Here is a 17500-nt window from a genome sequence, read left to right as displayed (position 1 = left end):
GCGCTACTAGGCTCTTTCCTTTATCCTGCAGTTTATCTGTTGGTGTTTTGGTTGGTCCGTGAAGTGTGTATGAGCTGTTTGGGGGAAGGATGGTTGCAGGAAGAGATGCCTGGTCGCCACAAGAGGTCCTCCTGGTCGTGTTCCAGGAACCAGAGGGCCCAGATCTCCTCTGTGCAACGCCGTTCATCCCGACAGTGGCATCATGTGCATAACACCATCACCTGATTTCATGTGTGAACTGTCCCGGACCGCCGCGAGGTGGAGGTCCGGGCGAGTGAGAGACCCGCAGACCTCAAGAGACAGAGAGAGAGAGAGAGAGAGAGAGAGAGAGAGAGAGAGAGAAACGCTCGCCATGAAGTAGGCGCCTCTCGTGCGCAGCAGCGGCAAGCGCGAATGCCTCGCCGACGCGACGCGGCGATCGGGCGTCACTCCTGCTCCTCCTCCGCTTTGACTAAGAGTCTTCTCGTCCTCTTCTGACCACCAGGTAACCGGAGCCCTCGTGGTGGCGTGCCTCCTCGCCCTGGTGTCCATGGAAGCCCAAGCCCAAGGGGCCACGTGCCGACGCTGGTGCGATGACGGGGAAAGATTCTACTGCTGCCAGGAAGAGCACAAACCACCCGGCCCTGAGAAAGGTAAGTCAAGAGCTCGAACTCGTGCCACTTCTCTTTGTAAACACAGAATCACGATGCTCAAGACCCCCTTTCAAGTCTTACAGGCTTTGGAGGACCCCCACCGATCTCTTTTCTTTTATTCTTCGTAAACAGTGTCTGACGATTATGAGAAACTCTCTTTAAAGGAGCCCACTTTAATCCCCTCGTTCTCTTCTCCTTTTTCTTGCAGTCAAGTTGAATTTCAGTTGTCCACCTCCCAAGAAAGAATGCGTAAGTTCTGGACCTCCTGTCATCTGTAGCGACGACTCTTACTGCCAGGGCAATGACAAGTGTTGTTTGGACACGTGCTTGGGTAGCCACGTGTGTATGGCATCCCTCCCCTCCCCTCCGGTTCGGGGCTAAAGACCAGACACACAGTCGTGGCACACAAGCTCTTATGAAATAAACACCAATGCTTCTATGTCGGTTTGTTTTGTCTTTTCCCATCATTTGACTCGCTCACTCTGAGCCCCCGTGAACAGAGCAACTTAAGAATGGAGTAGACTGCAAGAGACCATAAGGCCTAGACTCGGCAGTTCCATGGTCCAAGCTTGCCACCTGTCATTCCTCCCCATAAAGTTATCTCATCTTCCCTTTAAAACGACCAATTATAGTTTCAGCGCTCACTAACTAGATGGTTCCTAAGTCTATTCCATTCGTTAACCACTCTGTTGGTCTACCAGTTTTCGCCAATTTCCATCTTAAACCTAGAGAGGGGTGCCGTACTGCCACCGTACCATGACTGGAGGCTGATCACGTGACAAAACAAAAATCGTTCTTTGTCCAGAGGTGATCAGGGTCACGTGATCAGGGTGACCACGTGAATGTCAAGAAAAAGATGATTGAAGAAAACTGAGAGAGAGAGAAAATAAGAGAGCGAGAAAGAGGAAGAAAGGAAAAAAATCAACTTTTCTTCTTTCCCGATTGCTGTGTCTGCTGAGAAATCTTACCTTTGCAAATGATCTTGGATGTAAGGAGGACAAAGTGGAGGAAGAGGAGGAGAAGGAGAAGAAAGAGGAAGGCAAGGAGGACGAGGTGAAGACGAGGAGGAGATGGAGGAGGAAGGAGAGGAAGAGGAAGAGGAGTAGGAGATGAAGGAGGAGAAAGAGAAAGAGGAGGAGGAGTAGATGAAAGAGAGTAGGAGAAGCAGGAGAACAAAGGGGAGAAGGAGGAGGAGGAGGAGGAGGAGCACAGCTGAGAGATTTCCTGGAACGTAACCGTTTGACCTCAACAACAAAGAAAAATATATTGTTTGAATAAAATCACCTGGCGGCAGTCTTCAGACACTACATATATATACATATATATATATATATATATATATATATGTATATATATACACACATATATATACACGAGCGCCGGCTTCGCCATGGGCGCTTGGCCTGCGGCGCTGCTCCCTTCGTGCTCTGTCCTTCACAGGGCTCGGTCCTTAGGGCGAGCTTGCTTCGCTCAATCAATCGTCTCCGTTGCCATGACGTCAGTGTTCTCGCCCAATCATTCGTCTCCGTTACCGTGACGTCACTGCTCTCGGCCAATCAGTTGTCCTCGTTGCCGTTACGTCACCACTTTCTCAGCCAATGAGGTGTTAAACTCCCATAGCCCTCCCTCTGGATTGTAATTACTCCCATGCATGCTTTAGTTTATAGTTGTGCATGGCAGCATGTTACTAAAAACAACGCCAACATGAAGCAGAACTGCATCATGTCCCTGGTTAAGAATGAATTCACCAGATTTCAAGATGGCGGTCGTCTGCTTCAGCTCCGTAGGATTACGCTCCATCTGAGAAATATAAGATTTATGTTCTTTTCAGAGCTTTCAATTTTATAGAAGAAAATGATGGATGACTGTCATATTTTCTTGTATATATCGCACATTTCAATTCACCAGTCCTCAATAAAGAAATGCAGTATAAACCAGAATATTGCTGTTGTTTGAACTGTCAGAGCTATCTGGTAGAGTTTACAGAAAGTATGACGCGTAGGTGGTCTGCCAGATTTAAATCATCCGTTCTAGATTTATGTAGTTCGTGTTGTAATGTAATTTATGGTATAAAGAGAGATTAACAATCATTTTGAACTATTAATGCCATCTATTGTGGCTTTTCGCAAGCGATAGTGTGGAAGAAATTGGCGTCATTTGAAGTCGCTTATGCCATCTATTGCATAAAAGCGAAACGACAAATATTCAAACCTCTATCGCCATTTATTTACATCAAATTCATCAGTAAAGATATAAGCTTGACCTTACGACTTTTTTCATAGAGTTCTGATTAATTTTGTCCTCGCAGCAGTAGAACTTTTCCTCGTCGCCACCGGCCCTGCACCAATATCGGCACGTGGCCTCCCCGGCTTGGGCCTCCATGGACACCAGGGCGAGGACGTACACCACCACGACGGCTCTGGTTACCTGGTGGTCATAGTCCAAGAGCTGGGGGCCATTTATTTTCTGAAGAGTACCAAATTTCTTATGGGTGTTTTTGGAAAGGGTCTACCTTAGGACATCTGAAAATGCGGTTCTTAGATTTGGCCAGTGGTGGGTCTGGGTTTTATTAACCCTTTATGCTCGAAAATGGACTTGCCAAATGTACCGAAAAAATGGGGGTAGGGGGATACGAAAAGGGCCCTTACACAATTATCTCCTGGTGGTATGGTAACAAACTATATATCAAATTAAAGGTCTTTAAATGCTCTTTAAGATGATATACAACATATGCAAATTAAGTCCATATCTGGGTCACCAGGGGTCAAAAGGTCATGGACAATGATCAAAGTCCGTCAATTTGGAATGGTTCCATATGTTGGCTAATTATCAGCCCCAGATCAGTAAATAGCCACTAGCTACACTTGAAATGTGAATATTAGATATCTAGGCAGTTTTTAATATTGATATGATGCCAATAATGCCAATATATGCAATGTAATAGGGCCTTGTATTGATCACTTAATTTCAGCGCCACCACATCAAGTTCAACATTTCGCCACCAGATGGCTATACGTTAGGGAAACATTTTTTTCATGCAAATAAGCTTTATTTTTGATGAATATTATTTATTTGCCATCACAAACCCAGACCTAAACATGTTCTACACTACATGTATCCTGTATAAATGAATTCAATAAAGAAAATCTATCCAAACAGCAGTCATTGACAACGTATAAGCCTGAGTTTCATGAACATATTTTTGTCAGGTTGGCACTGCTACATTATGATTCTGCAAGAATGTTAGCAGCTACCTAAAAGTCCGGGTCTTCTTCTTCGTCGGAGGAATATGACTCCTGGATGTCAATTTCCTCTTCATTATCTTCCTCCGATAGCAAGTCCGAACTTTCAATTTCTATGTTTGCCGGGACACTTGGACCTGAAAACCACAGAAGTTTCATTCTGCCTTTCTCAACTTCCCATCCATGGCCCTCAGGACCAAATGCCACTGGTTTAGCCTCTCTAGCATTCTTCCAGACAAACACTACAAAATTGGTTCTTCGGAGCTTTTGCTGAAGAACCTTCTCACAAGGTGGCATGCAGCAAGGATTGCTAGTTTTAAGCTTCTCAAGGGGGTCATTGGTACGTTTAGGTGCATACAATTTATTGAATAGTTGAAGCCTTGCTTCATTGACACCACTGACGTTACGAGCCCCATATACTGAGCACAGGTACTCTTCTACAACTGCTGAGATGTCTTGGTCAATCACATCAGTTTCCCCAAGTTTGCTAATAGCAGCAGTGAATTTTTCACTCTTTTTCATTATTTCAAATGGTCTCCATTTTGCCTTTCTCATGAAGGATGCAGTATAATCACACCCCGTCAGCGCGTGGAAGCTGGGGAGGGTATCGCATACTCTAGATGTGAGTATGTTTGCAAGATGTGACACATCTATCATCCGCCTAGTATTCTTAGAGTCCACTCCTGCGTCCATCAAAAGGTGAAATGAGATGAACCTGCAATGGTAAACAAGAAGAATGAAGACGTCTGTGTCATCACTGCGAATGACAATCACAGGGGGCTTGTCATGTACTTGTGCAACAAATTGGGCATGAAATATAACTTGGGTGTCAGCTTCAGTGTGACCACTCTCAAGTGGGCGCACTTGGGTCCTACTTATGACTTTCCCATCAGATGTGTATAGGTAACACTCATTCTCAAGGGCAAAGTAGAGCTGATGCCCTGCAATGATTGGTGCATACGCCTGAGACATCCATTCGTCTCTCAAAAAGATGAAGAGGCCTTTCTTGAATTGAGGAGAACGCCAAGCACTTTTCAGGTCAGCTGGTCTCTTTTGAGATGGCCCTATGCAATATGAAGAACAACTAGGTGACACATTTTCTTCCCGCAAATCATGTTCAACATCTTTGATGTTAGGACCCTCGGGGTACGTGTCAGCCACAATATGCACCACAGCTGCATTTTTGCAGGCTTGTTGCAGAATTGTCCTGGCCATACCTGCAAAGGTTGGTGGCATGCTAAGGGTTCTCAGCCAAAACATGAAGTCTATTATATACGCATCAGGTTCATCTGGTGGTGTAGCATCTGATGTCCCAGTTGCCTCTAGCTTCGCCCAGAGATTGCTCTTGGATGTCTTGTTCATATCGCTCGTGATATGGCACAAAGACAGTGGAACAGGGGTCAGGGGGTAAGAAAGGACATAGGCAAGGTTGAGTTTCTGAGAAACTGCCAGGTACAACATACGTCCAAAAAGATCGTGTGTACACTTGGCTTCTTTGATTTGTTTGTCCTTGGTGGTCACTTTGAATTTGACGGCATCTTGGCTGAAGTTTTTCACCTTTTGGCGTTTTATGGGGTGTTCAAATCGCCCACCATCTGTTTTGCAGGCATCAACAAACTCATTGTGCAAGGCGGTTCCCTTGTCAACGCAGTGAAGAAGATCATCTTTTACACTGTTGGAGGCTGCTTTCCCTGTACTGAGACAGTAGAGGGAATCGTCATCAATGCTGAAAGGGTTCAGGGTGTCTTCTATTTGGTGAATTGTGTTTCTAAGTTCACCATCATCCCTATTGATCCTGGATGGCTTCATCTCTTGCACGGAATCATCAGTCAGGATGATACCTGCTTTCTCCAGCAGACAGCTTACGACTGCCCCTCTGAAAGATCTTGTTACTGTCCACCTCTTGCGGGCACTGACATTTTGTGTGAAAGAACCAATACCACCATGCCTAGATGCTGCATCACGGTTTATTGTTTGTTCCAGTGTGATGTCAACAGCGCTTCTAGAGAAGGGGTGCCTAGACCTTCGAACCGAGAGTGCTCCTCCCTCAAAACTAGCAGTGATTCCAGGATGTGTTGTCTCCATGTTGAGAAGATTCAAATAGTAAAGTGACATCCAACGAGCATAGTTAGGCTTGTGGGTTGAGAAAAACATTGGACACATTAACCCCAAAGCATAGATGAAGAAGGCTACATCATTTGTTCGGCAGGCCCTGTCAAACAGCAGAAAGATGTGCACTAGGTCTATGTACATGAACCAAAACTTAGCTGTAACCCCATGATCTCCCCGATGCGTCTCTTCACAATACTTGTCATACCTCGCAAGAAGACCACAAATTGGTTCAGACTCCAGAAGAGTGGAGAGACTACTAGCTGAAGGTGACGTTCTGAATGAGTTAAGCAGGGCAATGCAATCCTCAGGAATTCCATCAGAAGACTCGAGAAACTGCCTGAAGTGCAGAATCTGCATGGCAGCTGCAAAGAGAGGGTGGATCCGCTTACACCTATTGTAATGCTTTCCTCCAAGGAAGCCACGCACAGAACCATGTGCCAAGACATCAGCTGAACACAAAACCTCAGTGCAACCAGAAGACTCCAAAATATAACCTATGGCACTGAAAAATGCCATTGCAATATGAAAAGTGCCAAAGCAGACAAAAACATTGTCGAATGCTGGAGATTCTTGAGCTTGAATCTGAAGTGCTGGCTTTGCTATAGCAAGATCATATGTGACGATTGCGTATGTCTCACCACAATCAGAGGCAACCTTCTGAGACCTGACTAAGGTTTCTTTGACCACATCCAACCTGGTGGGAGGGAGTTCAATATTCTCCATATAACCAATTTGCTGCAGTGGAAGACTGTCTTTAGTGACCTGTGAATTCCATCCACGCCACATGGAAGTTTTGGTCAAATGGCAAAAGATTATCCAGATGAGGTCCATTTTCCTTGCTGTCTCAAGGCTAGCTGGTAGGTCTCTTGAGTAAAGCTCAAAGCTGAACTTAGAGAGCGATGGTCGTCTTTTGTAGGGCACAATGTGTCGCTCAGGAGCTTCAAACTGTCGCCTCCTTTTGACACCTCGAGTTGAGCTCACAGTGGGTATGGTTTGTGAGGATGGAAGAGATACAGGCCTGTTTTGGTAACAGATACCCACCGTATCATGGAGGGTATCTTTCCCAGACAGGGTTTCTGTCAGTTCGTCATAATTATCCCCTGGAGGCAAAGCCAGTGGATAAACCCTGTTGAGGTAGCAGCATATCAGGCAGGAGCTGCCCCTCTTCTACAAATTTAGCGGCAACTTCAGTCTCAATTGATTCTGCTGTGTGGTAATTAATTGCATGACCCATATATAGCCATCTGGTGGCGAAATGTTGAACTTGATGTGGTGACGCTGAAATTAAGTGATCAATACAAAGCCCTATTGCATTGCATATATTGGCATTATTGGCATCGTATCAGTTTTAAAAACTGCCTAGATATCTAATATTCACATTTCAAGTGTAGCTAGTGGCTATTTACTGATCTGGGGCTGATAATTAGCCAAAATATGGAACCATTCCAAATTGACGGACTTTGAGCATTGTCCATAGCCTTTTGACCCCTGGTGACCTAGATATGGACTTAATTTGCATATGTCATATATCATCTTAAAGAGCATTTAAAGACCTTTAATTTGATATATAGTTTGTTACCATACCACCAGGAGATAATTGTGTAAGGGCCCTTTTCGTATCCCCTACCCCCATTTTTTCGGTACATTTGGCAAGTCCATTTTCGAGCATAAAGGGTTAATAAAACCCAGACCCACCACTGACCAAATCTAAGAACCGCATTTTCAGATGTCCTAAGGTAGACCCTTTCCAAAAACACCCATAAGAAATTTGGTACTCTCCAGAAAATAAATGGCCCCCAGCTCTTGGACTATCAGAAGAGGACGAGAAGACTCTTAGTCAAAGCGGAGGAGCAAGAATGATGCCCGATCGGTGAGTCGGCGAGGCATTCGCGCTTGCCGCTGCTGTGCACGAGAGGCGCCTTCTTCATAGCGAGCTTTCTCTCTCTCTCTCTGTATCGGGGTGGCCAATGAAACAGTCATATAATATAATAATGAAAAATTTATATTAGATATAAGCACTACAATAACGAGCGTGCTGTCGCTTCGTAAGCTAGATCACCACTGACTCTTAGCGACGCGACCACGCTAGACTTGACGGGAAAATATACGCGCTCAAACTGAACACTTGGTTCTTATTACATATGTACAATATATAATAATAAACATACAATGACAATAACAAAAAATATATACAATAACTTCTATGACAATTATGCAATAGAAAAATACAACCACAATTGAACACTTCGCAAGTACAGTATATAATATTTGTATAAATGTTGTACGTAATTATATTATGCATCATACCATTACAATGCTCGGCCACCACCACTCGGTGATCCCACCGAGCAGATGAGAAGAAAAAAAAAGAAAAGAAATGACCAAGACAATACGTAATTCACAATACATACAACAGACTCCACACACACTAGTGTAATGACAAAAGTGTGGAAAGAAATTTATACATCAGCACACCCTAATACATAAACAAGAATACAAGAATATATACATAAGAATCACATACAAAACAATGAAGGTACCTAATAAACACATACAACAAAATTAAATAAGAACTGGCGCAAGTTAACCACAATACAAAAGACAGCAATTGCCGGACGTTCGGGACATGACACTTAATAGCTAAACAAGAGGTACACACACAAATCAATATACTTGACAGAGAGAAAAAAAGACACAAAGTGCAGGTCAAGACCAACATAAATAACAACATAAACACTGCACATATTCAGTTATGAAGACACAGGATCCCTTGAACGGAGATTATAATTATGAGGGGCTGATACATGAATAGTTTGTACAGTGGGCCTTGGAGGAGGCCGGGTAAACGCCAGTATGGGCACCTGAGTGACCTTAAGTCTGCCCACATGCACCACTTCGCTCAGTCCCTGTGAAGGACCAAAGACCCTGAATTTGTTGGGATGTAACTTCTCAGTAACCAAAAAGGGGCCAGTAAATTTACGATTTAACTTAGATTGGCCGTCAAGCATCCTCTTATAAACATGATCACCAACAACGATGGTAACAGGCTTTGCACGAATATGTTGGTGTTTCAACATTTCGGCCTTGGAAACATCAAGTTTTTCTTTCAGAGTCATAAATGGCATGCAACGTATGACTCTGGAGTTGACTATAGTCATCAAAATTGTAGAGGGGACGAGCAGGGCTGTCAATCACATCATAAGGGAGCCGTTTTTCAACTCCATAGATGACATAATGAGGCGTATTGCCCGTAGAAACATTAATGATGCTATTAATACAACCACTGACATGGGGAAGCCAATCTTTCCAAGATTCATGAAAGTTACTAGCAACGTGTCTGAGCATATCTAGAATTTTCCTATTCGTCCTCTCTACAAGACCATTGGACGCCAGATGGTAAACAGTCACAAATGTTTGTGTGATGCCGTAACGTTCACAAATGCTTGCCAAAACCTCGTTCCTAAATTCAGTACCATTGTCACTTAGGAGCACCGAAGAAGTAGTGTATGGACACAAAACATGAGAAACTAAAGCATGTGCTACAACTGGTGCAGACTTGTTACGTAAGGGAACTAATATTACAAAACGACTAAGGTGGTCCACACAGACAAGGACATACGCAGAACCTTGAGTGCTACGAGGCAGTTGCAAAAGGTCTATAGCCACAGTCTGAAAAGGGCGAGAAGGAGTAGGGTACTCTAAGATGGGAGCAGTGCGCGTAGAACCTTTGTTCTGGGCACAAGAACTACACCGGGCTGCATGAGAGGTAATGTCTAGTCGCTTGGCCAGATCCATCAGGAAGAAGTTGTCAATTACTGTAACAGCAGCAACAGGGATATTACGTGAACGTGCATCAGCAACGTTGTTTGCACGCCCTGGGATATGTTTAAGGGTCGGATTGAATTCCTCAATCGTGAGGAACCATCTGGCTAGGCGGCCTGAAAGATTTTTGCCCTTGAAAAGCTGAGTGACAGCAATGTGGTCCGTGTAGACTGTAATAGGGTATCCAAAAATTATATCACGGAAATTCTTTAAAGCCCACACCACTGCCAGGGCTTCTAAATGAGTAACAGAGTAACGGGACTCTGGCTTATTAAGAATGAGACTAGCATATGCAATAACATGAGGTCTACATCCATCTACTTGTTGCATGAGTACAGCTCCAATGCCTGTACCAGAAGCATCTGTACAAATAGTAAAGGGAAGACTATAATCTGGGAAGGCTAACACAGGCGCTTCGGTAAGTGCAAGCTTCAAGGAGTCACTGGAAGGAAGAGTCTTGAGAGGAGAAGCAATTGAAGCAAAGTCTTTAATGAATGCACGATAGTATCCTGCAAGTCCAAGGAAGAAACGTACATGTTCAACTGACTTCAGTATAGGGAAGTCCCTTGATTTTATCACCTGTGGTGTGGATACCAGGTTTGTCTACAACATGACCTAGTAATTGGATACTAGACTTGAAAAAGGAACACTTGGGTAAATTGAGTTTCAACCCAGCTTCAGCAAAACGTTGCAAGACCATGGACAACTTAGTAAAGTGGCTTTCCACATTTTTGGAAACTAAAATTAAATCATCCAAGTAAACAAAAAGTCCATCCCCCACTAAGCCATGATAAATGGAGTTAACCAAGCGCTGGCAAGTCAAAGGAGCATTCCGCAAACCCATGGGGCAATGAAGCCATTCATGATGTCCACTGGGAGTCGAGAAGGCTGTGACTTTACGAGACTTCTCCTCCAGGGGTATCTGCCAAAAACAGGCTTTTAAATCTAAGGTTGTGAATACCGTATAACCAGTGCCAATGGACTGGAGAAGGTCACTTAAGACAGGCAAAAGGTAACGGTCAGGAACAGTGACCTCGTTAACTCGCCTGTAATCTATAACTGGAAGAAAAGATCCTTCTTATTTAGGCACCAGGAGAAGAGGCGAGTTCCACTCTGAGTGGGACTCCTGCACAACGCCTTCACACAATAAGTCGTCAACCAAGGATTGGGCTAGAAACCGACGAGAGTGAGGTAGCCTGGAAGAGGGGACGTAAACAGGACGAGCATCTGGCTGAAGATCAATTCTATGAACCACACGATCTGTAACACCTAATGGATCACCAGGCAAAGCCAAAGCTTGACGGTGGGTAACTAACAGTTCAGTGAGACGAGGCGCCTCACCAGGAAAATCAATCTCGTCCACAAATGTGCCAAACTCAGAAGCTAAGTGAGCAGAGTCACGTGTTGGAGGAGACTGCAGTACAGAAGCTGCTATGATAGGCGAGTCGTGGAAAGCAACAATGTCAACCACATCAAAGGATATTATATACTGTACTTGCGAAGTGTTCAATTGTGGTTGTATTTTTCTATTGCATAATTGTCATAGAAGTTATTGTATATATTTTTTGTTATTGTCATTGTATGTTTATTATTATATATTGTACATATGTAATAAGAACCAAGTGTTCAGTTTGAGCGCGTATATTTTCCCGTCAAGTCTAGCGTGGTCGCGTCGCTAAGAGTCAGTGGTGATCTAGCTTACGAAGCGACAGCACGCTCGTTATTGTAGTGCTTATATCTAATACAAATTTTTCATTATTATATTATATGACTGTTTCATTGGCCACCCCGATACAGAGAGAGAGAGAGAAAGCTCGCTATGAAGAAGGCGCCTCTCGTGCACAGCAGCGGCAAGCGCGAATGCCTCGCCGACTCACCGATCGGGCATCATTCTTGCTCCTCCGCTTTGACTAAGAGTCTTCTCGTCCTCTTCTGACCACCAGGTAACCAGAGCCCTAGTGGTGGTGTACGTCCTCGCCCTGCTGTCCATGGAGGCCCAAGCCGGGGAGGCCACGTGCCGATATTGGTGCAGGGCCGGTGGCGACGAGGAAAGGTTCTACTGCTGCGAGGACAAAATTAATCACAACTCTATGAAAAAAGTCGTAAGGTCAAGCTTATATCTTTACTGATGAATTTGATGTAAATAAATGGCGATAGAGGTTTGAATATTTGTCGTTTCGCTTTTATGCAATAGATGGCATAAGCGACTTCAAATGACGCCAATTTCTTCCACACTATCGCTTGCGAAAAGCCACAATAGATGGCATTAATAGTTCAAAATGATTGTTAATCTCTCTTTATACCATAAATTACATTACAACACGAACTACATAAATCTAGAACGGATGATTTCAATCTGGCAGACCACCTACGCGTCATACTTTCTGTAAACTCTACCAGATAGCTCTGGCAGTTCAAACAACAACAATATTCTGGTTTATACTGCATTTCTTTATTGAGGACTGGTGAATTGAAATGTGCGATATATACAAGAAAATATGACAGTCATCCATCATTTTCTTCTATAAAATTGAAAGCTCTGAAAAGAACATAAATCTTATATTTCTCAGATGGAGCGTAATCCTACGGAGCTGAAGCAGACGACCGCCATCTTGAAATCTGGTGAATTCATTCTTAACCAGGGACATGATGCAGTTCTGCTTCATGTTGGCGTTGTTTTTAGTAACATGCTGCCATGCACAACTATAAACTAAAGCATGCATGGGAGTAATTACAATCCAGAGGGAGGGCTATGGGAGTTTAACACCTCATTGGCTGAGAAAGTGGTGACGTCACGGCAACGAGGACAACTGATTGGCCGAGAGCAGTGACGTCACGGTAACGGAGACGAATGATTGGGCGAGAACACTGACGTCATGGCAACGGAGACGATTGATTGAGCGAAGCAAGCTCGCCCTAAGGACCGAGCCCTCTGAAGGACAGGGCACGAAGGGAGCAGCGCCGCAGGCCAAGCGCCCATGGCGAAGCCGGCGCTCGTGTATATATATATGTGTATATATATACATATATATATATATATATATACATATATATATATATGTAGTGTCTGAAGACTGCCGCCAGGTGATTTTATTCAAACAATATATTTTTCTTTGTTGTTGAGGTCAAACGGTTACGTTCCAGGAAATCTCTCAGCTGTGCTCACCCTCCTCCTCCTCCTCCTTCTCCCCTTTGTTCTCCTGCTTCTCCTACTCTCTTTCATCTACTCCTCCTCCTCTTTCTCTTTCTCCTCCTTCATCTCCTACTCCTCTTCCTCTTCCTCTCCTTCCTCCTCCATCTCCTCCTCGTCTTCACCTCGTCCTCCTTGCCTTCCTCTTTCTTCTCCTTCTCCTCCTCTTCCTCCACTTTGTCCTCCTTACATCCAAGATCATTTGCAAAGGTAAGATTTCTCAGCAGACACAGCAATCGGGAAAGAAGAAAAGTTGATTTTTTTCCTTTCTTCCTCTTTCTCGCTCTCTTATTTTCTCTTTCTCTCAGTTTTCTTCAATCATCTTTTTCTTGACATTCACGTGGTCACCCTGATCACGTGATCCTGATCACCTCTGGACAAAGAACGATTTTTGTTTTGTCACGTGATCAGCCTCCAGTCATGGTACGGTGGCAGTACGGCACCCCTCTCTAGGTTTAAGATGGAAATTGGCGAAAACTGGTAGACCAACAGAGTGGTTAACGAATGGAATAGACTTAGGAACCATCTAGTTAGTGAGCGCTGAAACTATAATTGGTCGTTTTAAAGGGAAGATGAGATAACTTTATGGGGAGGAATGACAGGTGGCAAGCTTGGACCATGGAACTGCCGAGTCTAGGCCTTATGGTCTCTTGCAGTCTACTCCATTCTTAAGTTGCTCTGTTCACGGGGGCTCAGAGTGAGCGAGTCAAATGATGGGAAAAGACAAAACAAACCGACATAGAAGCATTGGTGTTTATTTCATAAGAGCTTGTGTGCCACGACTGTGTGTCTGGTCTTTAGCCCCGAACCGGAGGGGAGGGGAGGGATGCCATACACACGTGGCTACCCAAGCACGTGTCCAAACAACACTTGTCATTGCCATGGCAGTTAGAGTCGTCGCTACAGATGGCAGTAGGTCCAGAACCAAAGCATTCTATCTTGGGAGGTGGACAACTGAAATTCAACTTGACTGCAAGAAAAAGGAGAAGAGAACGAGGGGATTAAAGTGGGCTCCTTTAAAGAGAGTTTCTCATAATCGTCAGACACTGTTTACGAAGAATAAAAGAAAAGAGATCGGTGGGGGTCCTCCAAAGCCTGTAAGACTTGAAAGGGGGTCTTGAGCATCGTGATTCTGTGTTTACAAAGAGAAGTGGCACGAGTTCGAGCTCTTGACTTACCTTTCTCAGGGCCGGGTGGTTTGTGCTCTTCCTCGCAGCAGTAGAATCTTCCCCCGTCATCGCACCAGCGTCGGCACGTGGCCCCTTGGGCTTGGGCTTCCATGGACACCAGGGCGAGGAGGCACGCCACCACGAGGGCTCCGGTTACCTGGTGGTCAGAAGAGGACGAGAAGACTCTTAGTCAAAGCGGAGGAGGAGCAGGAGTGACGCCCGATCGCTGCGTCGCGTCGGCGAGGCATTCGCGCTTGCCGCTGCTGCGCACGAGAGGCGCCTACTTCATGGCGAGCGTTTCTCTCTCTCTCTCTCTCTCTCTCTCTCTCTCTCTTTCTCTTGAGGTCTGCGGGTCTCTCACTCGCCCGGACCTCCACCTCGCGGCGGTCCGGGACAGTTCACACATGAAATCAGGTGATGGTGTTATGCACATGATGCCACTGTCGGGATGAGCGGCGTTGCACAGAGGAGATCTGGGCCCTCTGGTTCCTGAACACGACCAGGAGGACCTCTTGTGGCGACCAGGCATCTCTTCCTGCAGCCATCCTTCCCGCAAACAGCTCATACACACTTCACGGACCAACCAAAACACCAAAAGATAAACTGCAGGATAAAGGAAAGAGCCTAGTAGCGCTTTATAACAACTGTTGGGGGAGGGGCAGGTAACTAACAGTCACTGCTGGGAAGCGGAAAGGAGTGCAGGATTCGAACCCACACACAAGAGAATGCGAGACCCAACACGCTCCCGACTACCCCACCAGCACACTTGAACTAAAAACAAAATAATAACAAGGCTCCGAGGGCCACCTTATAAAAAAAAAAAAATGAATGTAAGCGATCTCGAGACGGAATTGCACGTGGAAGTGAAGCAGAGTGCGTGCGTGCGTGCGTGTGTGTACAAAGTGATCCCTTTAACGTACCTGTAACCACATATTCGTCCGGAAATTAAAACCTAAAAAATCTCTCACCCCTCGTCGACGCAACAGGATTCGAACCATTTCCCACCGGCGACTGGTTTCCAAAAGTTTCGTTCTCGTCCTTTAAGCCACCTAATGGAAACAAAATAAACACGCATAGACACAATGTACATTAATATATGGGTGCCGAGCGGTTCAGTGCGTCGCTACTTGCGGCGGGGGTCGAGGTGACGTCTGTTCGAGCCAAGGACACGGATAGATAAATTCCACGCTACAAAGTCCTCTGTAAGGGGCGCCGTCCTAGCCTCCTGATAGGGGGGGGGGGGAGTTTGCGACTTTAAACCGAATGACACAGACATTTTCTGAGACCTAGCCACCGCTGAGGGCCCTGTGGTGAGATGGCGTGGACTCACCTTCATCATCGTTGAAACGTCTTCGGGACACCTTAGGTGCTTCTTGCTCGAGGAGGAGCCTGAGACCGGTACTCGAGTTGCCTTGGAGGCGGACTTATATAGGAGAATTTTGGCCTTCAATGACGTCAGCAGGGAAAACCCAACCGGGTTTCTAAGAATAATTTTGATTCTTTTTCTTTTTCGAGAATGTTCTTGGCTCGACTCTGTCGGCGTGAAGACGTGGACACGAATACAAAAAAATGCAGTTCTTGATGCAATGTTATGTATAATGGAAATGTACACCAATGAAGGAGAATACAAGAGACCATAAGGGCTACACTAGGGAGTTCCACGTCAATGACCACATACATAACAATTCGTACTGTCATGTTCACATAATAATACATAAAAATAATAATGCATCATACCAAGCTAAACATGATTCAATAGAAAATTAAGACGTCGACCCAAAACGTTTGGACATCTCCCTACGCATGACCTCTAAAACGTAACGCTTCATTTTCGTCCGTTGAATAACTGACGTTTTTTCACCAAAACAATAATGGTTTTCATACACTACATATATAGGATACTCATATATGTAACAATACGTATATATATATATATTAGTGAAGACCTAGAGTCCAGTGCCCATTGTATACACGAAAGTAAACGATGGACTTGTCGAAATAAATTTATTTCTACGTTTCGAACTCCGTCCGGACAGGGCGTATATATATATATATATATATATATATATATATATATATATATATATATATATATATATATATATATATATATATATATATATATATTTATTTATTTATATATTCCTATATATAACCATATATGTATATATATGTATATATATATTTATATATTCCTATATATAACCAAATATGTATATATATATATATATATATATATATATATATATATATATATAATTTGTATGTATATATATTTGTGCATATAACTATATATATATATATATATATATACACACAAATATATGTATATATATATATATATATATATATATATATATATATATATATGTGTGTGTGTGTGTGTGTGTGTATTTAGACTATATGTGTGTATATATATTTATATATAATTATATATATACATTTATATAAATATATATATATATACGTATATATATATATGTATATATATATATATATATATATATATATATACATATATATATATTTATGTCTATATATACAAACATACACACACACACACACACAAACACACACACACACACATATATATATATATATATATATATATATATATATATATATACAGTATATACACAAACACACACACACACACACACACACACACACACACACACACACACACACACACACACATATATATATATATATATATATATATATATATATATATATACATATATGAATATATATACATATATGACTTAAGTGGAGTAGGAAACACAGGAGTCTTAGTCTTGAGTTTATTCCTGACTAGTTTCGCAGGTATGCTTTTTCAAAAGAAAAAAGATTCCTGTGTTTCCTACTCCACTTACGTCAACTTGTCAGAATATCTCAACATATATATAAATATATATATACATATACATATATATATGTATATACAGTATATACACACATACACACATACACACGCACACACACACACACACACACACACACACACACACACACACACACACACACACACACACACACACACACACATATATATATATATATATATATATGCATATATATATATGCATATATATATATATATATATACATATATATATACATATATATACATATGTATATATATATGTGTATATATGTATATATGTATATATATATATATGCATATATATATGTATATATATACATATATATATACATATATATACATATGTATATATATGTGTATATATGTATATATATATATATATATATATATGTGTGTGTGTGTGTGTGTGTGTGTGTGTGTGTGTGTGTGTGTGTGTGTGTGTGTGT

The 17500-nt window shown here is 43.0% G+C and overlaps 1 protein-coding gene across 1 annotated transcript in view; it reads left to right on the top strand.

The window, feature by feature from the left end:
• LOC143029680 (uncharacterized) overlaps positions 1-1071 on the top strand; it is a 16085-nt gene extending 15014 nt beyond the window's left edge. Inside the window, exons 3-4 of the mRNA XM_076192505.1 lie at positions 485-632; positions 841-1071. Of these exons, the coding sequence (XP_076048620.1) occupies positions 485-632; positions 841-1013 (321 nt within the window). The 3' untranslated portion in view covers positions 1014-1071. The remainder of the gene's footprint in view (positions 1-484; positions 633-840) is intronic.
• The last annotated feature ends 16429 nt before the right edge of the window (positions 1072-17500 follow it).

This window comes from Oratosquilla oratoria, chromosome 1 (assembly GCF_046742065.1).
Source record: "Oratosquilla oratoria isolate Oo_2021 chromosome 1, ASM4674206v1, whole genome shotgun sequence".
Classification (NCBI taxonomy): Eukaryota; Metazoa; Arthropoda; class Malacostraca; order Stomatopoda; family Squillidae; genus Oratosquilla; species Oratosquilla oratoria.
This window is presented reverse-complemented; position numbering and strand designations above follow the sequence as displayed.